Source organism: Heptranchias perlo, chromosome 33, assembly GCF_035084215.1.
Source record: "Heptranchias perlo isolate sHepPer1 chromosome 33, sHepPer1.hap1, whole genome shotgun sequence".
Classification (NCBI taxonomy): Eukaryota; Metazoa; Chordata; class Chondrichthyes; order Hexanchiformes; family Hexanchidae; genus Heptranchias; species Heptranchias perlo.
In genome coordinates, this window is record NC_090357.1 from 15,441,696 (window position 1) to 15,461,316 (window position 19,621).

The window sequence follows — 19,621 nt, forward strand, 5'->3', positions numbered from 1 at the left end:
ACCCACCCTGTTGTAGCACCAGCTTGATTTTCATTCATTGACATCGATGGGGGTGAAGACGAAAATCTACCCGAGTATCTACTCTTCACTGTACACCTCGTGCGTGATACAACAAGCAATATTTCACTGTCTTTTCTCAATTCAAATATAAATATTCTCAAATGTGATGACTACTGTTTTTGGTATGTCCTTTTATATTTATGAAGCTTGAATTCATTTTTTAAAATTTCTGACCCTGATATTGTTTTTTTTTCTCTCCCTTTCACCTCCTACAAAATACAAGGAAGAAATTCCAATACAAAGTCACATCTTTGAATAACAAGACTTTGAGCTTTATAGTATTTATATTGCCCTGAATGGTTAGTCTCTCAGATACGCAGTGAGGAGGATAATGCATTGTGGCTCGTTTTATTACACTGTATTGTGCATTTTAGATGTCTTACAGAAATTTTGCATTGGATGTGATAATGGCATTGCTGGATTTGCCTGAGAGGGAACCGGATAGCTCTATCCCTCCAGAGTATCAGAAGTATCTAAATCACAAGTACTGGATCCAGGTCGTGATCTTGGGTAGATGCTCAGATAAGGCTCCTACAATCCGAAGCAGGGCGCTGTCTTGTCTTGCACAATGCCTAGAATTAAATGTTTCAACAGCTGTGGAGTCTGTTCATGAACTACTGCTAGGAAGTAAGTACCGTTAAATTCATAGTACACTCTTCAGTGTATGTCCTACTTTGCACAAATTTGTGTCTAGTTTTGCAGGGTACACACTGAATTAAAATTTATAAAGAATTAGTTTTGTGAACATACAAGTGCCTGAATGATGCTGGTTAGTGGTAAGCATCAAAATAATAGATAACGTCACTAACCTATTTTTGCGTGATGTCAGCTTTTGGACACAATTATTTGTCCAACTATTCTACAATGCAGAACATTGAAACCTAGATTCTTGAGGTCTTCGTGTATTAATCTGTTTGGCTAGAATGAAGATGAGATTAAAATCTCTTCCTTTTTCCAACTATATGATTGCCCTACATTCAGTTAACCTACAAAGAGTGTAATACTGGTTTTGTTATTCCATGGAACTATTTAAAAGGTCCTCAGCCAATTTATGTTAATGGAACATGCAGCTAAGTTATTGATGGCAGCAGACCTGGAAGAACAGTTTTCAGGGAATTATTTCAGCTTATTGATAGCTGTTTAAGTCTTGAACGCTTATATTTTCCACAAAATTATTTAATTGAATCGATTAAATTTGACACATGTTCTTGTTGACTATAAACAAATCCCATGTTTTTCCAACAAAAATTATAGCAGCAGCAGCAGCAGTGGGCAAACCCATCATATAATCTAGATTAAAGGGTGGGAGTCACACTAATGACTGATGCTTCTAATGCTGCAGGTGTAAATAATTTTTAATTGGCACTCTAGAAACAATTTAAGAATAGTTTTCTGCCAGTGGGAAAGTTAAAGTAACAATCTCTCATTTTAAATGTTAACATGCATGGATGGGTATAGTTGGCTGCTGCTGGATATACTTGTCTGTTGGCAGTCATTCTTTTTCTGATATGTTTTATACATCAGTCTGACCTGGTCCAAAGTTTAAAAAAATTACATTACAGTATTTTTTAATCATATTGCTGGCGTTCTTTAAGTCTCCTAGTAAGTTAGCTACAAAATAGCCAATTCAGGGAGGCGTTCGTTTGTAGTAAATCACTTCAAGCTAATTTTTGCAGTTGGAGGACGGACAGTGTTTCACGGGCAGTCAGCCGGAGAATTGAACATTCCGGAGAGTTCTATCGGGATGAATGCCGAAGGTAACCATATAATTCATTTTGTTTTCAATAAGAGTATAGTCAAGATGAGGCAGCATGGTGACACACGTTGGAGTATTCACAGTTGACTTTGTGGAATGATGTGATTAACAATTCTGAGCTCGTTGAATTTTTTAATTGCAGCCCATTGCTATGGGACGTCAAACACCTCATGCAGGAAGTGGGAAGAAATGAGGTGTTGTGTCTGACAACTGGCATTGCTAGAGGTCTGAGACCAGGTTGCCTCTTTGCTTGCCTGCTCGGGTAGTGATGAGAGTTCCCTCTGGTGCCACAAAATAGTATTTTTTTTCCAACCAATCCCGCACAGATTATAATGATACTTTGAGCCGATTTGGACCTCTGATCTGTGAAATCAAGGATCCCTAGTCTCCAAAAGATTTAAAAGATTGTCTCTTTACAATAAAGGCTCAAGATTGATGCCTACAGTGTGGCACCTGATTGGGGATAAAGTACTTAACTTTTCTTTTAAAAGTCTGGCCTTGTCTTAAATCAAAGTATAGGTGGACTGACTGGGTTTAGACATGCCATATTGTCAGTTTAAATGCAGTTGTTGGTCTGATAATCATGACCCCGTGATAAATGATATGAAAGTCAAAGACTGGAGTTTATTTTAATATTTTACCATTTTATCATTGCAAGTTGCTTTGCCCACTGAATATATTGTAATATGAAATACTTAAGTGATTAAAACTACACGTTATTTGTGTTTAGCCAAACTACCGAAAAAATTGTATGGTTCAAGTAGTCTGCTACCCATGCATTGCTCTGAAGAGTAAACAATTGTAAATGTAAATAAGACTGAAGATACCTGGAACACAAAGTATGGTATATTTTATGTAACAATATATTATGCATGGCTTTATTTTGTCTTTCTAACATTTTATGGCTGATTTATTTTTTTAAAAATCTACCTGTAAGCCTGAGACTTATTGGACTGGGCCCAAACTCATTTTGATTCACTTTGTTACACACAAGTATAGCTGAAAAAAATTGTCTGCATTCCATTGTATTATTGTATTTGAACAATTCATGTTTGAATGTAACAGTTCCTTCCTGGCATATACCCAATAAGATTGCAGTTCTACTGTAAATTGTTTCATGTTGGATTTGATTGGTATAGGTTAATATGCCTTTCAACACAGTGCAAATCATTTGGCAAAACTACTCTTTCACTGCTTGGAATTCAATAAATGATCTATATTGAATGTTGCAAAGACTAAAGTATATATACTGCTGCACATGTTCTGTGATCATGATTATCTTTTGGGTCCAAAGCTGTCATACTTGGATGACAAGACTAATATATTCCAGAATCCCGAACATTTTATAAAAGAGCACCAATTAAATTAGCTCCATCTCTTTCTGTTGGGAGTAAATTTTATACCTCAAGTTCCAAAACAAGTCTTTAGCTCTCCACAAAGTGATCAGTGGCTGCATGCTTTAGTTGTTATAAATGGGAAGGGCAGACAAGCGACTGGAAGAAACCCAAAAATATTTAGTATTCCCAAGATTCTCAGTTTACAATTAACTCCATTGCAGAAACTTTACTTGTAGAATTAACAAGATAAACACAGAGCTGAAACAGCACCAATAAGGATGCAACTGCTATTATTGATGCAGAAGATGCAGTGTAACATCACATAACATGTCTGTGGAACTTGCTGCCCCAGGAAGCTGTGGATGCTACATCATTGAATAAATTTAAAACAGAAATCGACAGTTTCCTAGAAGTAAAGGGAATTAGGGGTTACGGAGAGCGGGCAGGAAATTGGACATGAATTTAGATTTGAGGTTAGGATCAGATCAGCCATGATCTTATTAAATGGCGGAGCAGGCTCGAGGGGCCGATTGGCCTACTCCTGCTCCTATTTCTTATAACAGATTTTGATATTACCAGGTTAAATACTTGGGAGGCTATTCGAACCATCTAAATTAACAAGGGATCTGATGGCACAATAGCCCATAATACCTGTGACTCAAAACCATTGAAATCTTGCCCCCACCCACCCTTACCCAAGGAAGCATTTACAGCTATATGCTTCAGAGGTACTCATTATTCTGCATGATTTTACACTTAAGTACTTTTAATGATTCGAACTTAAATTTAGAAGACCACTTTTCACTGCTGCAGGGTTTCATGTGAAGGCCTTCTGTATAACCTTTAGTCTGCCAGCATAACTTACAAAACAGGAGCCAAGTAAAGTTTGGTGAAAAGCACCATCCTGAGAAGTACTTTGATGTTCTGTTGGTTTCTTTGATATTATAATTGTTCCAGTAATGACAGGAAGAAGAACAGTGCAGAATGATGTTGGAGAAACCTGGAGAAGACTTTTTTTCCAGTTGCTTGTCTGCCCTTCCCATTTATAACAACTAAAGCATGCAGCCACTGATCACTTTGTGGAGAGCTAAAGACTTGTTTTGGAACTTAAGAGGTATAAAATTTACTCCCAACAGAAAGAGATGGAGCTAATTTAATTGGTGCTCTTTTATGAAATGTTCAGGATTCTGGAGTACATTAGTCTGCAGTAATTTGAGAGACATGTACTATGCATTACCTTTTGTTGGGGGGGGGGTCTTTTTAACTGAAATGATCACTGGAACATTTAGTTTACTTCGTTAGTGTTCATTACTTGTTCTGCTTTAAATGTTCATATATTAGCAACAGACATGTTTGAGCTTTTTTCTTGTTTTTACATTTGACAATTTTTTAGGCACAGCTGATCAACGCAAGACCATGGGTGCACTAAAAACCATTGAAGTCTCAAACTATGGAGAGTCAATAGGCAGTGATGGTGAGCACAATGGCGCATACATGAAATATAAAATGTATTTTGACGTCTGCAGGCCTTCAGATGCTGACCGAAGTGATAAGCTAAATGTTTTTACCCATCATGGCAAGTATTTTCCCACCCATTCAAATATCACAAGAGGTATTAGTCACCTTTTACTGAGGAACTTTATCTGTCAGTTTGTTGTACTGGTAACCTGTGTACAATCTTTTTGTGTTTATCTTATCCTGATTTTGGTATTGGCTAATAGCTTATGTTTTTGTTATTCATGAAAACTAATGGGTTCAAGTTGTAGAAATGCATTGGAGCCTGAAATCTTGGCAGCTATTGTAATACCATATTTTTGTCTTCCATCGACCTGTTGGTAAGAGTAATTAGCAATATCTTATGTTTGGTTGGTGTGCTGAAGAAAACAAAAGTTCCCCAGCTCTCTCACTCTTTCACTCTCACACACTCTCTCACTCTCACTCTCAGGATTGGCCTGGTAATTGGGAAAATCTGGACCTTTTCCTCACCTCCAATCCTAATTCTTGCAATCTATCTGTTTTCTCGCCGCTCGGCTCTTTGACCAGTTTCTTGTATCTGCATCTTGCAGACGAACCTGCAACAAATCAAATTATAAAACAATCCTGTCTTATTTGGCGTTGTATGTTAGCCAATTGGGATGGACTTTGATAATTCATTGCTTTTACTCTTATCCTAGCTGGTATGGAAAGATGAATACCTTGATCTTATCCTTCTGACAATAAAGTACAATTCTGCCAGTCTGTTGTATTTTGTAAAAATAAACTTTGTTGCATGTCTCCATCAGTGTGAAGCATCCCAAGTGAACTTTACCTCCACTCATACCCTCTAATTCCACTGTTCGATCTGCCAAAAACAACTTACTGAAAAGAAGCATTAACTGTTCCTCCAGCAGCTGGTCCTTTGCCTGTCTTGTTCCTTTTAAGCTGATGTCCTATGTGCTTTTCTTCTCTCCGTCGTTGTTCTGGTCAAGAATCACTGTCGTCTCCTCTTCTATTCCAAAACTTGAACTCCTTGTCTGTCAGTGTTTACCTCCCACAGTCTTCATGCATTTAATATAGAAACTTGGTGTTCTGAAATGACTGATTCTTGGTATACTTTGTCTTCTCTTTTACTGTTTTTAACCTTGGTGTCCTGCACTATGGGCGTAGGGTTTTCACCGTGGTTTCGTCATAAATGTATAGAAACACAAAGGTACTATCTTATCACACTCTGAACTGCCTTTTGCAATGTTGGTTACTTGAGTGGCATCACAATAAAATATAGGTTGGAAAAAGTTCAGATTGGTACATTCAATTTTTTTTTGTTTCATACATTTTGAAACTTCTAGCCACCACTAACCAATGCAAGGACACACTAAAAAGTATTGAAGTCACAGACCCTGGGGATTCAACAGCCACTAATGGTGAGCACAAAAATTCCTGTCTGTTTTCACAGGCCTTAGACTGAAGTGTTTGACAATGAATGCAAAAGGTAATGTAATGTGATATTTAATTGAGGAACCTCTAGTGCTGTTACTGTTGAGCTGTCTTAAATCCAGTTTTTCTGGCCTGAACCTGTATGTGCAGATTGCATTTTTTTAAAAAAAGTGTTGAAATGGAGTTCCCTAATGAAATATTTATTAGGATTTTTAAAAGCTTTATTGGGAGAAGAAGAAAAAAAAATGAAAGGAAGATCCTAAGAAACGTAAAGTCAAGAAAGGCAAGGGGACAAAAAAGATGTACAATAGATTAATACAAAAAATGACACATAAGGAACATGCAGAGGGAAATGAGGTATGATTTAAGAAGAGTTTTAAAACAAAAAATAAGTGGTAATGAGGAATGAAGGGCACATAAAAGGTAAATGGCTTTCTTTCTCATTCGCTGCAAGTCTGGCAAATAGTTTTATAAATGGGATCTTTAAGATTGGCATTTTAGTGATAAAATTCTATACTGAAAATGAATCAAGAATTCATAATTGTGTAGACTATAGGTAGTGCCAATTCTGCAATTAATTTAACAATTCTCTGCTCCTGCATGAAAAGGTAGTCTCAGAGCAAAACATCCATTAGGTCTGTCATTACACTGGTGCATGTTGAATGTGCTGCTGCTCCAAAATGTACAGCATGTTTAGTGTGTAAAATGAAAATAATTGCTATTGCAACTATTAAAATTCTGTATGAGCAATTTGAATGATTTGAGAATATGCCACCGCAACAGTTTAGCTTTTGCTACCGGAAATTTTTAGAGTTCATAAAATTGCATATTAAAGCTCTGAAGATGTGCATTAGATCTCGAAACATTTGTGTGTAAAGTGCCTTTTTTATTCGGCAATGGTTATAAGTCTGTCACAGGAGAACTAACCATTTTAAAATGTTAATAATTTATCCTTAATGAAAGATTATGCTGTATTTCTTTTGAACAGTGAAAGAAATTATGACCATGTTGAGATTGAGAGCTGGTGATGAGAGAACCATTGTCAGAAAATCAGCCATTCAGGTAGTGTGTATTGGAGATCATAGTACTTTTTACTTATTTATTTTTATAAATCTTGTGTTACAACCATATATCAGCTTGTGCTGGTCCTCTTTAGATGGCAAATGGAAAAGCGAACCGAGACAAACTATCTGATTCAGTAACTTTATGGCTGCCACAGGAGTCCATTCCCTCCCTCCTGCCCCTTTCATGGTGTGAGGGCATGGCAGAATAGTCCTAATTTTCCGAACAACTGATTTGAGCTGGCCTCTCCCCACTTGTGCTGGAAGCTCAAGGCACACTTGTGCTGAATTTTCCAGGGATAGTCAATTCACCTAATTTGAATAGGAAACTGGTATATGAAAAGCTACGAACTCGGCTCATAGAACATTTTAAATGTGGAGCAGGAAATCTGATGAGTTTGCTCAATATAAAGGAGAAACTGTGTTGAGTATCTGTTTACAATGGTTCAGTGTTGGAACCATTGCTCTGGACTTGGGTATGGGGGCATAACATCAAATTTGTAGATCAGTGTTGAGGTATGTGGTTAACTGAAGAGGACTGTAAGTGACTTCAGGACACCATGAATTAGTAGTTTAGGCAGATGGAAATGTCAGCTGAAATTTAATTCAGAGAAATTAAGATTTTTTTCAGGAGGAATATAGACTAAATGATAAAACTTTAGTTAGAGGGAGAAGAGACTGAAAGGTTCGTTTGCACAAATCTTTAAAAGAGAGGGAGGACAAGTTGCTAAAGCTGTAAATAAAAAAGACATAGGATCCTAAATTTTAGGACTGGGAGAACAGAGTACAAAAGCAAAGTAGTGCTAATCCTATACAAATAATTCATTAGACTGCACTTAGAATATTGTGTCCAGTTTTAGCACCCTACTTTAAGAAGGAAGTCAAGTTGTGGAGTGGGTACAGAAGAAAATGATTAAGATGCCATGGGTGAGAGGCTTCAGTTATGAGGAGACACAAGAAAAACTGAAGATCTTTTCACCAGAACAAAGCAGGTTAAGAAGCAATATGATGGTGTTCAAAATAATGAAGGGATTTAATGAGGTGAGTAAGGACAACCTATTGCTACTACTGCTTACCAGAGGGCATAAATGTAGGATTGCTCTTGACGAAGGGAGAGGTTAGTAGAAATTATTTATAATATTGTTAGAACGTGAAACATTGGTGGAAGGAGGATCCATAATAGCTTTTAAGAACATAAGAAATAGGCGCAGCAGTAGGCCATACTGCCTCTCTAGCTTCATCCACCATTCAATAAGATCATGGCTAATCTTCAACCTCAACTCCACTTTCCCGCCTAATCCCTTGATTCCCCATGAGTCCAAAAATCTATCAGTCTCAGCCTTGAATATACTCAATGACTCAGCATCCACAGCCCTCTGGCGAAGAGAATTCCAAATATTCACGACCCTCTGAGGCTAGAAATTCCTCCTCATCTCAGTCCTAAATATCCGACCCCTTATCCTGAGACTGTGCCCCCTAGTTCTAGACTCTCCAGCCACGGGAAACAGCCCCTCAGCATTTCCCTTGTCAAGCCCTCTTGGAAACTTATGTTTCAATAAGATCACCTCTCATTCTTCTAAACTCCAGAGAGAATAGGCCCATTCTCCTCAAATCTTTCCTCATAGGACAACCCTCATATCCCAGGAATCAATCTAGTGACCCTTCATTGCACTGCCGCTAAGGCAAGTATATCCTTCCTTAGGTAAGGAGACCAAAACTGTACATAGTACTCTAGGTGTGGTCTCACCAAAGTCCTGTACAATTGTAGCAAGGCTTCCTTACTCTTGTACTCCAACCCTCTTGCAATAAAGGCCAACATACCATTTGCCTTCCTAATTGCTTGCTGTACGTGCATGTTAACTTTGTGTTTCGTGTACAAGGACATCTAAATCCCTCTGAACACCAACATTTAATAGTTTCTCACCATTTAAAAAATATTCTGTTTTTTTCTATTTTTCCTACCAAAATGAATAACCTCACATTTCCCCACATTATACTCCACCTGCCACCTTCTTGACCACTCAATTAACCTGTCGCTATCTCTTTGCAGATTCTTTGTGTCCTCAAAGCTTACTTTCCCACCTAGCTTTGTATTGTCAGCAAACTTGGATACATTACACTCGGTCCATTCAACTAAGTTATTAATATAGATTGTAAATAGCTGAGGCCCAAGCACCGATCCCTGAGACACCCCATTAGTTACAACCTGCCAACCCGAAAATGACCCATTTATTCCTACTGTTTTCTGTCCGTTAACCAATCCTCAATCCACGCTAATTAATATATTACCCCCCCGATCCCAGGAGAAATGGATAAATATTTGAGAAAGAAAACTTTAAAAGAGCATTCTGAAAAAGCAAGGAAATAGGATTGTGTGGATAGATCTGTGAGAGCCAACACAGGTGCAATGGGCGGAATGGCCTCCTTCAATGCAACAAGCTTCTGTGAAGACATTAGCAAGAATAAAAATGACTGAATACCTAGCAAAACTAACTAATCAATGAAGCAAAATATAATTCAAAACAAGACTTGTAAGGAACTAAAACCAAAACAGTTATGTCTGTTCAGAAACCTGCTTCAGCAGGCCAGACCCGAGGACTCCCATGCACCCAGATTATATAGGCAAGGTGCATGCTGTGACATATTTTCAACAATTAAAATATTTAATTGCAGCTGTGCATGTAGGTAATGGCAGCCTCCTTTTTCTTTTGGTCCCAAATCGCACTTGGAAAATTTGAATGCGACACAAATCAGGCTGTTAGCCAGATATTCTGACCCACACCCGCATCATACGCAGAGCATCAAAAATCAGGCCTGATGTACAAAACTGGGTTTGCATACACCTTAGTATTTTTCTCACTCCCCCTCCAAAGAAAGTTGGCACAGATTGATGAAAGCTGTTAAGATAAAAACAAAGCCCTTCAGCAGTATTGCAAGTTTTTATATATAATACATGGGTATGCATTCTAGAATTCTATACTAAATAAATTAATCAGTTCCCTTTAATTTAACAGTTGTCAACCAGAAAAGGTCTGTGTGAAATAAAATATATAATGCACGTTGCTGAATGCTAGTTAGCGCTTACTTTGCTTTTCATTCCTTGATGCACGCATATGCTGGCAAATCATCTATTTTGTGTTCGAAACCTACAGGTGTTCGTAAGCATTTTAAAACAAAATATTGTCCGCTGCACCCAAGACGATCTGTTGACATTACAGGATCGCTGTCGAGATCCTGCCCCATCTGTCCGCAAGCAGGCACTGCAGTCAATTACAGATCTTCTGTTGGTGAGGTTTTTAATACTGTTTTCAGACCTGGATGCATGCACAAATATGTAAATACAAATATTTTTAATAAATGCATAGAGGACTTTGTAAAATCCTGATATCAAAAGATGAGTTCCTGTGTTGAAATAAATGTCTGCTGTACCAGTTCCTATGTTGAATAAACATTAGAAACTCATGAGAAATTTTGCTAATGAGTTCCTAGATATTGGATTTGCGCATCCTCTTTCCCATCCTTTATAGAAAAAAACTTCAATGATATTTGGGGCAATGACGTACAATGTCTAGGCAAAAAATCTGTGATGGAAAAGTGGGTAGGTGGTAGTGAAATAGAAGTGTGTACTGACTATTAATCTTTAAACTGAAGTCTTCCCATTATAACCTTTTCTGAAAAGCAGTTTACAATATTTGATTGATGTTACATTGCTTTGAAGGTATTGGGTGTATTTCATGAGATGGGTATTATCTGTACATCTGTAGATTTTCTGAATTTTTTTTTAGTTCTGATGATACAGGAGGAATTAGCTGAATGTATTAAGTGGGGGCAGGGAAATGGAAATAAAGGAGATAACTCCATTTGAAGAGCTAACACAAGGACAGGCCTGATGGGCAAATGGCTTCCTGTGCTATAATTGCTGTGTTTGTAAGTGAGCTGAATTGACGTTAATGGACGAAGCCAGTAACACACAGCGTTTCGGGTATTGAATTTAAACTGTAAGAAGTCCGGAATGCCTGTGTCTCCTACCGGCACGAGTAACAGTTTGATACGCAATTTAAAAAGAAAACATGAACGCATTGTACCGCAAAGTGACCAGATATTGGTTCAGGTGTGTGATTTCCTTTCGGTATTGCAACACAATGAAGACCTGTTGCTTACGCATAGCATAGTAGAAAATCAGAGGTTGCACCTCTTCGGGCTGTTACTACACAGTTCCTAACAGCCAGCTCAGGCACAGTTTGTAAGGTGTGGGACCTGGTTGCTTATTTGTGCTCAGCTGTGGAGAGCACTTCTATTAAGGGGAGGCCTAAGTTGAAGAGAGAAAAATAAGATCATTAGAAAAATTGGCACATTTCACAACTTTCTCAAAAAAAATTATACTGCGAAATATTTTTTTATACCTATATAATTTCTTATAAGGTGGTTAAGTACCATAAATAATCAGAATAATTAAGCATGTTATTAGAACGGCAGAGTGATAAAATACAGACTGAATCCTGTGGTTACTTAACAACCATGAACTTCTGATGTCAGTCATACCACTCGGGAGCCAGCTATCTCCCCCTCGGGGTGGGGGGGGGAATGGAAACTTGGACAGCTGATTCTAGATTGTCTTCATGCATTTTCTAGTGGCTGCTTGCAGAGTACCATTGGCTGACAGCTAGACTCAGGTTTCTTGTCTGCCCTTTTTACTAGAGAACGATGCATGATGCAGGAGGAGTGTCTAAAGGGGAGAACACCTTTCAAAAATGAACAAAAAAAATACTTTGCCAAATATCTAATTAACTAGCGGTATATATTTGGAAACTGTTCAGAATTGGGAGGAATGTGCACATGATACTATGTTCACTAGGTTTACGTTTAGTATCATTAGATGTTTGACTTATGTTTCAGATAAAATTACCTGTTTCTGGACTAAGATGGTACCATGTGCAGTCAAAGTGTTCTTTTGAATTGTATTTATAAAGACCCTCAATAGAATCTAATAGCAAAAGAAGTTGGTAATGTTAACTGAACCTATTTTGTTTGGTTCTGAATATATGGCTCAAAAATGTTTTTGTTTCAAATCTGTAGGTAATTCAGGATTGAACCCTAATGCTCATTGTTTTCATGCACCTTTCTTGCAGGCTCAACCCAGTAACTCTGTGCTGCAGAAGGCCTGGATGAATGGAGTCATCCCTATTGTAATTGACTCCGAGAACTCTGTGCAGGAAAAAGCACTTGAGTGTCTTCATCAAGTGATAATACAGCGAATCAAGGACTACAGACAGTTCAGCAATGAAGACAAATATCAAAGATTGGCCTGGGATGTTTTGGCGCTTCTTGCGCTTGAGAATCAAGAGCTCTGGTAAATGCTTATTGGAGTATTTCACACATTTCAATTTGCAAAAAACATTGAAGTTGTCTTTGATATTTTGTATCATTTATTTATATCGAAGCTTTTTGTTTTGATGTCACAACCTGTGATCAAATTGCAAATTAGACAGGTGAAATTGAGTGAGATATTTAACATCTTTCTGTCTAATACAATGATTGAGAATATAAACCCCACAATCTTAATTCTTTGTGTTTTTCTTCTACTGGGAGTTGGGGAAGAGGGAATGAAATCTTTTAATACTGCAAGGAGAAACTCGGATGTCTGTTTTATCCATAAACATTTTATAATTGCAAAATATTTGAAAAATATGCCCAATAAATGTCACAGTAAAGGCTTAGATAAATGAGTACAATTTGATAGAAATGAAAAGCAGAAATTTAACAAAAAATGAAAATGCTGAAAAGTGCATAGCAGATCAAGCAGCATCAGAAGCTCTGATAATTGGCTGTAACATGAAATGGTAACTTATCTGTTCCTTCCACAGTTTGTCCTGCTGTGTTGCCAACATTTTCTTTTCTTTATTTCACATTTTGATAGAAAATGGGATTATTCACTGAATGGAATCAGTGATTGCATGCATAAAGAGAAACCCACGGGCTGTTGGCATGGGAGTATCTGTGGCCACTCTCATACAGTTTCATAGCTGGGGAAAATGACATTCTGCTACCAACTGCTGTGCTATTTTAATATTTCTTTATACCCATTCTAAAATCTCAAACTTGCTTTTGCAGTTTGGTGCAACCAGTACTACAAGGCTCCCTAATTTTAGACAGGCAGTCACCTGGGGATAGTGCTAAGATCTGCTGCAATGTATGACATGATATTAAAAATAACGTAAAAAGGGGCAGAGAAGCCGGAGAATAGTTTTTGTTCAAAATGCTCCCCCCAACAGAAAAAAATTACCGGCTGAGTACACTATCCTTTTTGTATTAGCAATCCCTGTTGCAATCCATGGCGTTACTCTGGGACAAATAGGGCTTCTCCCTGTCGCTGAAATCACCAGCATGACTTAGAGGAAAGGGAAACATAATGTGACACGTGCGGAGACGCAAAATATGCGGAATTGCATTTGCTGACCGTTATATGACGCGCCAAATATTCAGTCTATTTGAGTCAAAGGGGCTGAATATCGGTGGAGCGTATAACAGGCGATCCATGCAATGCTGCCCGTTTTGCGTCCCCGCCCATGTCCAATTTCATATTTCATTCCCAACGGGCTCACTTTGTGGTTTAAAAGAAAATGCTTCCCCCCCCCCCCCCCCCCCCCCCCACCACCACTGTTTTTTGAGAATGTTTTTGTTTTTTTGAACTGGCAATGAGAGCATATACCCCTTCTCCCCACACCTTCCACTCTTCTGAATTTGTTTCCCCTATTAACAACTGGAATCTGTTGGTTGATTGTTTTTGTCAAAAATTGAGACTTGATCTTTGAATTTTTATATCAGCTCCCTTAACATTTTTGAGGAAATGCTGGAGAGTATTTTAGAGTGCTGTCAATCTTCATGTCATCTTTCTGTTGAGACATTATTTATTTTTCTGTTAATACATTACAAATACCAGGTATGTAATTTTTTTTGTTCTCCTTCCATAGTCGTTATCTGAACAAGGCTTTCCTTTTGTGGTCCCATCAAAATAAATTCAATTCGACATTTATAAACGACCTTATCTCTCACACTGAGACTGAGCATGCTCCTGCTGCCTGGATGCTACTTTCAAAAGTTGCAGGATCATCTCCAAAGTTGAATTATGCGAAGATTATCATTTCTTGGGATGATGTTTACAGGTTTGTAACTTGTAAATTCGTAAGAAAATACTTATACACCATATGTGTACAATAAGTTGCAAAATATGATGCACTGTTCTACTTTGGTTGTTCTGTCTTGCAAAAGCTTTCATGTCATTCAAACTTTTTAGATACTACCTACTGTAGGAGTTCTCTGGAATAAGGCGAGAAGGTAGATAGATGTTATGATTCACCACTAGCACAAGGAGTAGTTGAGACGGATAGCATAGATGCATTAAGGGGAAGCTAGATAAGCACATGAGGGAGAAAGGAATAGAAGGATATGCTGACATGGTTAGATGAAGAGGGGTCGGAGGAGGCTAGTGGGAAATATAAATGCTGGCATAGACTAGTTGGGCCGAAAGGCCTGTTTCTGTGCTATAGATTCTATGTAACTCTGTTGCTGAAGTCATAGTGCTACTATTTTATCAGAGGCATACAGACCTACTGATGAGACTTGTCCTGTAGCTATTTAATAACATTTCAATTTGAGTGGGTACCTCACTTTAGCACATAGTAGGTGGCATAGTTTTCTTTATTTTAATATTCTTCCCCTGCCCCATAGTCCAGAGAACATTCCTAATTGGAAAATGTTTTGTGCAGTTATTTTGATGCCTTTTTTTAAGCTTTGAACAACTTTTAGGTCAGAAACTTAGTGTAGCATTCACAGATATAGTGGCCTGTAGCAACACCATGCTCATGCATTGATCTCATGACCTTGTTTAGGATGGGTATGTGACTTCTCCATTTTATTTTTAATGTGAGGTACTGATTATTATGTAAAATAATATGTAAACAAGATGCTCGATACATCACGTTAAGTATCAGAAATCAGATACAATGCCAGTTTAACATAAGGTTCTCGGTTGATTGATGTGAAATACTTTTCTCTGATATTTGTAGGTCAAAGAAGATAGACAACAGCACGAGCCACATTCTGAGTGTCATAGGGCACATTGCTCAGCATTTGTCTGAGTCAGCTAGGACCAAGCTGATAGGTGAGTGAAGTACAATAATATTCAAGGTTTGTTATTTATCTAATGGCATTCATTTTGGGGGTTGTGGGGGGGCGCGGAGGTGAGGGGGAGTTCACGGCAATTATCTAAATAGGCTTGGGTTTGTAGGGGGGGGGTGCGGGGGAATGGGTGCGTACGGTATCTAGCAGACCTCTCAATAGTCAGGCACCAGCAGGTCTCTAACTCTGTCATGGGGTGGGGGGGGTGTAAGAGACAAGAATTTCCTTGGTCAATATGTTAGTGACAGGGCTGCTTTAGGGCTGATAAGGCAACTTGGTACGGTTGGCCTCTGTTTAGATTTTGATGACAAATTATGGGGTTTCATTTGAAGCATCAGCTTTACCACCTACTGCCCTCCCTCAGCTGATGATTCAGTCCTCCATTTTGAGTACCACCTGGAGGAAGCACTGAAGGTAGCAAGGGCACAGAATGTACTCTGGGTGGGGGACTTCAATGTCCATCACCAAGAGTGGCTCGGTAGCACCACTACCGACCGAGCTGGCCGAGTCCTGAAGGACACAGCTGCCAGACTGGGCCTGCGGCAGGTGGTGAGCGAACCAACACGAGGGAAAAACTTACTTGAACTCTTCCTCACCAATTTACCTGTCGCAGATGCAGACGAAGTCCCTGTCTTCACACTGAGGAAACCATCCAACATGTTGTGTGGCACTACCATCGTGCTAAATGGGATAGATTCAGAACAGATCTAGCAGCTCAAAAATGGGCATCCATGAGGCGCTGTGGGCCATCAGCAGCAGCAGATTTGTAATCCAGCACAATCTGTAACCTCATGGCCCGGCATATTCCTCACTCTGCCATTACCAACAAGCCAGGGGATCAACCCTGGCTCAATGAGGAGTGTAGAAGAGCATGCCAGGAGCAGCACCAGGAGTAATTAAAAATGAGGTGCCAACCTGATGAAGCTACAACACAGGACTACATGCATGCTAAACAGCGGAAGCAACATGCTATAGACAGAGCTAAGCGATTCCACAACCAACTGATCAGATCAAAGCTCTGCAGTCCTGCCACATCCAGTCGTGAACGGTGGCCAATGTTGGAGGCCAATCATCTCGGCCCCAGGACATTGCTGCAGGCGTTCCTCAGGGCCGTGTCCTAGGCCCCACCATCTTCAGCTGCTTCATCAATGATCTTCCCTCTATCATAAGGTCAGAAATGGGGATGTTCGATGATGATTGTACAGTGTTCAGTTCCATTCGCAACCCCTCAGATAAGGAAGCAGTCCGTGCAGCAAGACCTGGACAGCATCCAGGCTTGGGCTGATAAGTGCCAGGCAATGACGATCTTCAACAAGAGAGAGTCTAACCACCACCCTTTGACATTCAACGGCATTACCATCGCTGAATCCCCTACCATCAACATTCCGGGGGTCACCATTGGACAGAAACTTAACTGGACCAGCCACATAAATACTGTAGCTACAAGAGCAGGTCAGAGGCTGGGTATTCTGGTGAGTGACTCACCTGACTCCCCAAAGCCTTTCCACCATCTACAAGGCACAAGTCAGGAGTGTTATGGAATACTCTCCACTTCCCTGGATAAGTGCAGCTCCAACAATACTCAAACCTCTTCTTCGACAGCACCTCCCAAACCCGCGACCTCTTCCGCTTAGAAGGACAAGGGCAGCAGGCACATGGGAACAACACCACCTGCACGTTCCCCTCCAAGTCACACACCATCCTGACTTGGAAATATATCGCTGTTCCTTCATCGTCGCTGGATCAAAATCCTGGAACTCTCTACCTAGCAGCACTGTGGGAGAACCTTCACCTCACAGACTGCAGTGGTTCAAGAAGGTGGCTCACCACCACCTTCTCAAGGGCAATTAGGGATGGGCAATAAATCCTGGCCTTGCCAGCGACGCCCACATCCCATGAACAAATATTTTTTTTTTAAAAAGCTACAGAGAGGATAATAATTTGATGCATTTAAAGTCTTAACTACATTACTGCGCTTAATATTTACAGTTCGGGAAACACTTTGGTCCAGAGATTCTGTGACGAGGGCACACAAAATTTGTTCCGGTCAATGGTTTCGTAAAGGAGCTGGAGGGTGACATTCAACTATGTTATGTGACAGGATTTTTATCATTGTAATGGCCAATTATAGTGACACCTGCAGGCATAACTGGTACTCTCTCTATGGTAAAATCCATTTTAAAAACGTCACCATTTGGACAGAGGCTGCTGGGAGTTTTCAATGCATTTTGAAACCGAATGTTGCAAATCACTCACTGATTTTTAAATGTATAAACTAAGGGAGTGGCAGTGGTTGGAGGGTGGAATTGGGGTATGGGAGTATTGGGATTGTGGCATCAGGGAGGGGGTTGCTAACTGTTGGAGTACTTAGAGGAGACTGCACGGGTCTGAATAGTGTGTAGGGGTTGCAAGTTGCTGCTGAGAGTGCCATAGTTGTGTATGCGCCTGTGACCCAGGAAGCAGTTATAAGATCTTTTGAAATGCTTTTTGTACTTTTTAGTATTGAAGCATAGAAGGCACTTTAAAAAACTTGAAGCTACTTTCCAAGTTACATTTGGGAATGTAACAATGAGATTCTAGGATTGACAATGGAAGTTTGGTTGGGGGGGGAGGCGGTGGTGGGGGAAGCATGGGAGCTTGTGTCAAGAGTGGCGGCAATGGTCGGGGAGTTTGGGTGGGGAAAGCGTGAGTGCTTGGGTTGGGTAAAGTATAATGAAGCAATGAGCTGGGGAAACCTCTGTTTAAAGTGATTACTGATTATTTTAATTGTAATTCATACTCGGCTCATGTGGAGCCTAAACACAGCCTGTTTCTGTGCTGTAATTTCTATATAATTGGCAATGATATGTCTGCAATTATAGTATAAGTATTATATGCGCTTTAAATAAGAGCCTTCCCTAGCTTATTGCTGGGGAATTGTGCCCTCATAACACAGGAAATTTTGCAAACTGTTGCCTGCAGTGACTAGAAACCAGCTTTAATGTTAATGCTTGCTGTGCTTTTGCTATTATAGCATGGATTCTGTTTTTCTGATGTTACATAACCAGCAATAAAGCTGTTTGTACTGAAATATTACCACTGAACAGGAGTGAAGTGTTTTTATATTAACTTTGTTTGTGCCTTTTGTACAGTTGCATGTCTTTGTTACATTTAGTGCTACTGTTGGCGAATTTACTGAATTTTGCCCTTCTGCTCGAGTTGGTTTTGGTTGACAACCCTGTTCCTTCGTCTCTGCCATTTGGCTTCAAATCCAGCCCAGGCTGATGCGACAAAGATTTCCTCACTCTGACGACAAGGGTCGAATGTGAAATTCTTTTTGGGTAGACTCAGTCTGCTAACTAGAGGGTGCAAATCCATGGCAGAAAATTATATATAATTTGATACTGAATTGGCAGTTTTATTCAGAGTGCAGAAGGATGGCTTGTGTTGAAAATAAATGTTACTTTTGTATAATAGTAAGTTGTCTGTCTTGGCTAAGCCACATTGTTGTGACAGAGCAGAGGGGGAATTACCTTGGATCTAACCTGCAGTATAGAAACATCGGGGTAAATTTTAACCCCCAAGAATGGATGAGTTGGGGGCGGGTGGGGAGCAAAAATCCTCCATTTTCAGAGCGGGTCTACATCCCGGCTCCGACACGCCGACTTCTGGTTTTAACCTAGGCAGGTCTGTGTGTTTGTGGAGAGCAGACACCAGGAAGTCCCACCCCCACTTTAAGCCGACGGGCCGATACTTAAACGGGCAATGTACCTCATTGAGATACTTGAGGTACTTAATATTTTGTGTATTGGAATAATGAAACAAATTTAACCTTACCTGTTCGGGTTTCCCATCGCTTCCCGTTCACATCAAGCGAAAGTAGGGGGAAAAGCCGGATCCATGAGGTCAGTGCATTTATTGCACTGCTTGTGGGCCCAGAAGAGCAGGGGTGCTTCACCCAGGCCCAACAAGTTCACCTGGCCGACAGGACCCCTGCGATCGGTCGAACTCCGATCTTCTTCCTCGGCCTTCTCCCCGGCCCATGATCCCTCCCTCCCTCTGATCCCCGGCCGCGGCCTGCAGCAGCAGGCCTTCCTGCCCGACGACCAGCCAGCCAGGCTGGCTGCTGGGCACGGAACCCTGAAGTGCAATTGATTGGCCTCATTAAGCGATTGCGACCCGCCCAATTACCTTCCTGGTTTTGCACCCAGAAATCTTCCCTCCTGCTCTCTTCCCGGCTTGCAGTTAAAATTTGCCCCATGGTGTTCCATTCGTCAAGACTTGGAGATCAAATTTACTGTAAAAAGTGTTTTGTTATTCTATGATGGTCCATAGGT

The 19,621-nt window shown here is 40.0% G+C and overlaps 1 protein-coding gene across 1 annotated transcript in view; it reads left to right on the forward strand.

Annotated features, from left to right (window-relative positions):
- ncapd3 (non-SMC condensin II complex, subunit D3) overlaps positions 1-19,621 on the forward strand; it is a 70,199-nt gene that overhangs the window by 14,478 nt on the left and 36,100 nt on the right. Inside the window, exons 11-19 of the mRNA XM_067971022.1 lie at positions 435-687; positions 1,737-1,817; positions 4,547-4,627; positions 5,979-6,053; positions 7,055-7,128; positions 10,280-10,414; positions 12,257-12,477; positions 14,099-14,290; positions 15,194-15,288. Coding sequence (XP_067827123.1) covers positions 435-687; positions 1,737-1,817; positions 4,547-4,627; positions 5,979-6,053; positions 7,055-7,128; positions 10,280-10,414; positions 12,257-12,477; positions 14,099-14,290; positions 15,194-15,288 — 1,207 coding nt within the window. The remainder of the gene's footprint in view (positions 1-434; positions 688-1,736; positions 1,818-4,546; positions 4,628-5,978; positions 6,054-7,054; positions 7,129-10,279; positions 10,415-12,256; positions 12,478-14,098; positions 14,291-15,193; positions 15,289-19,621) is intronic.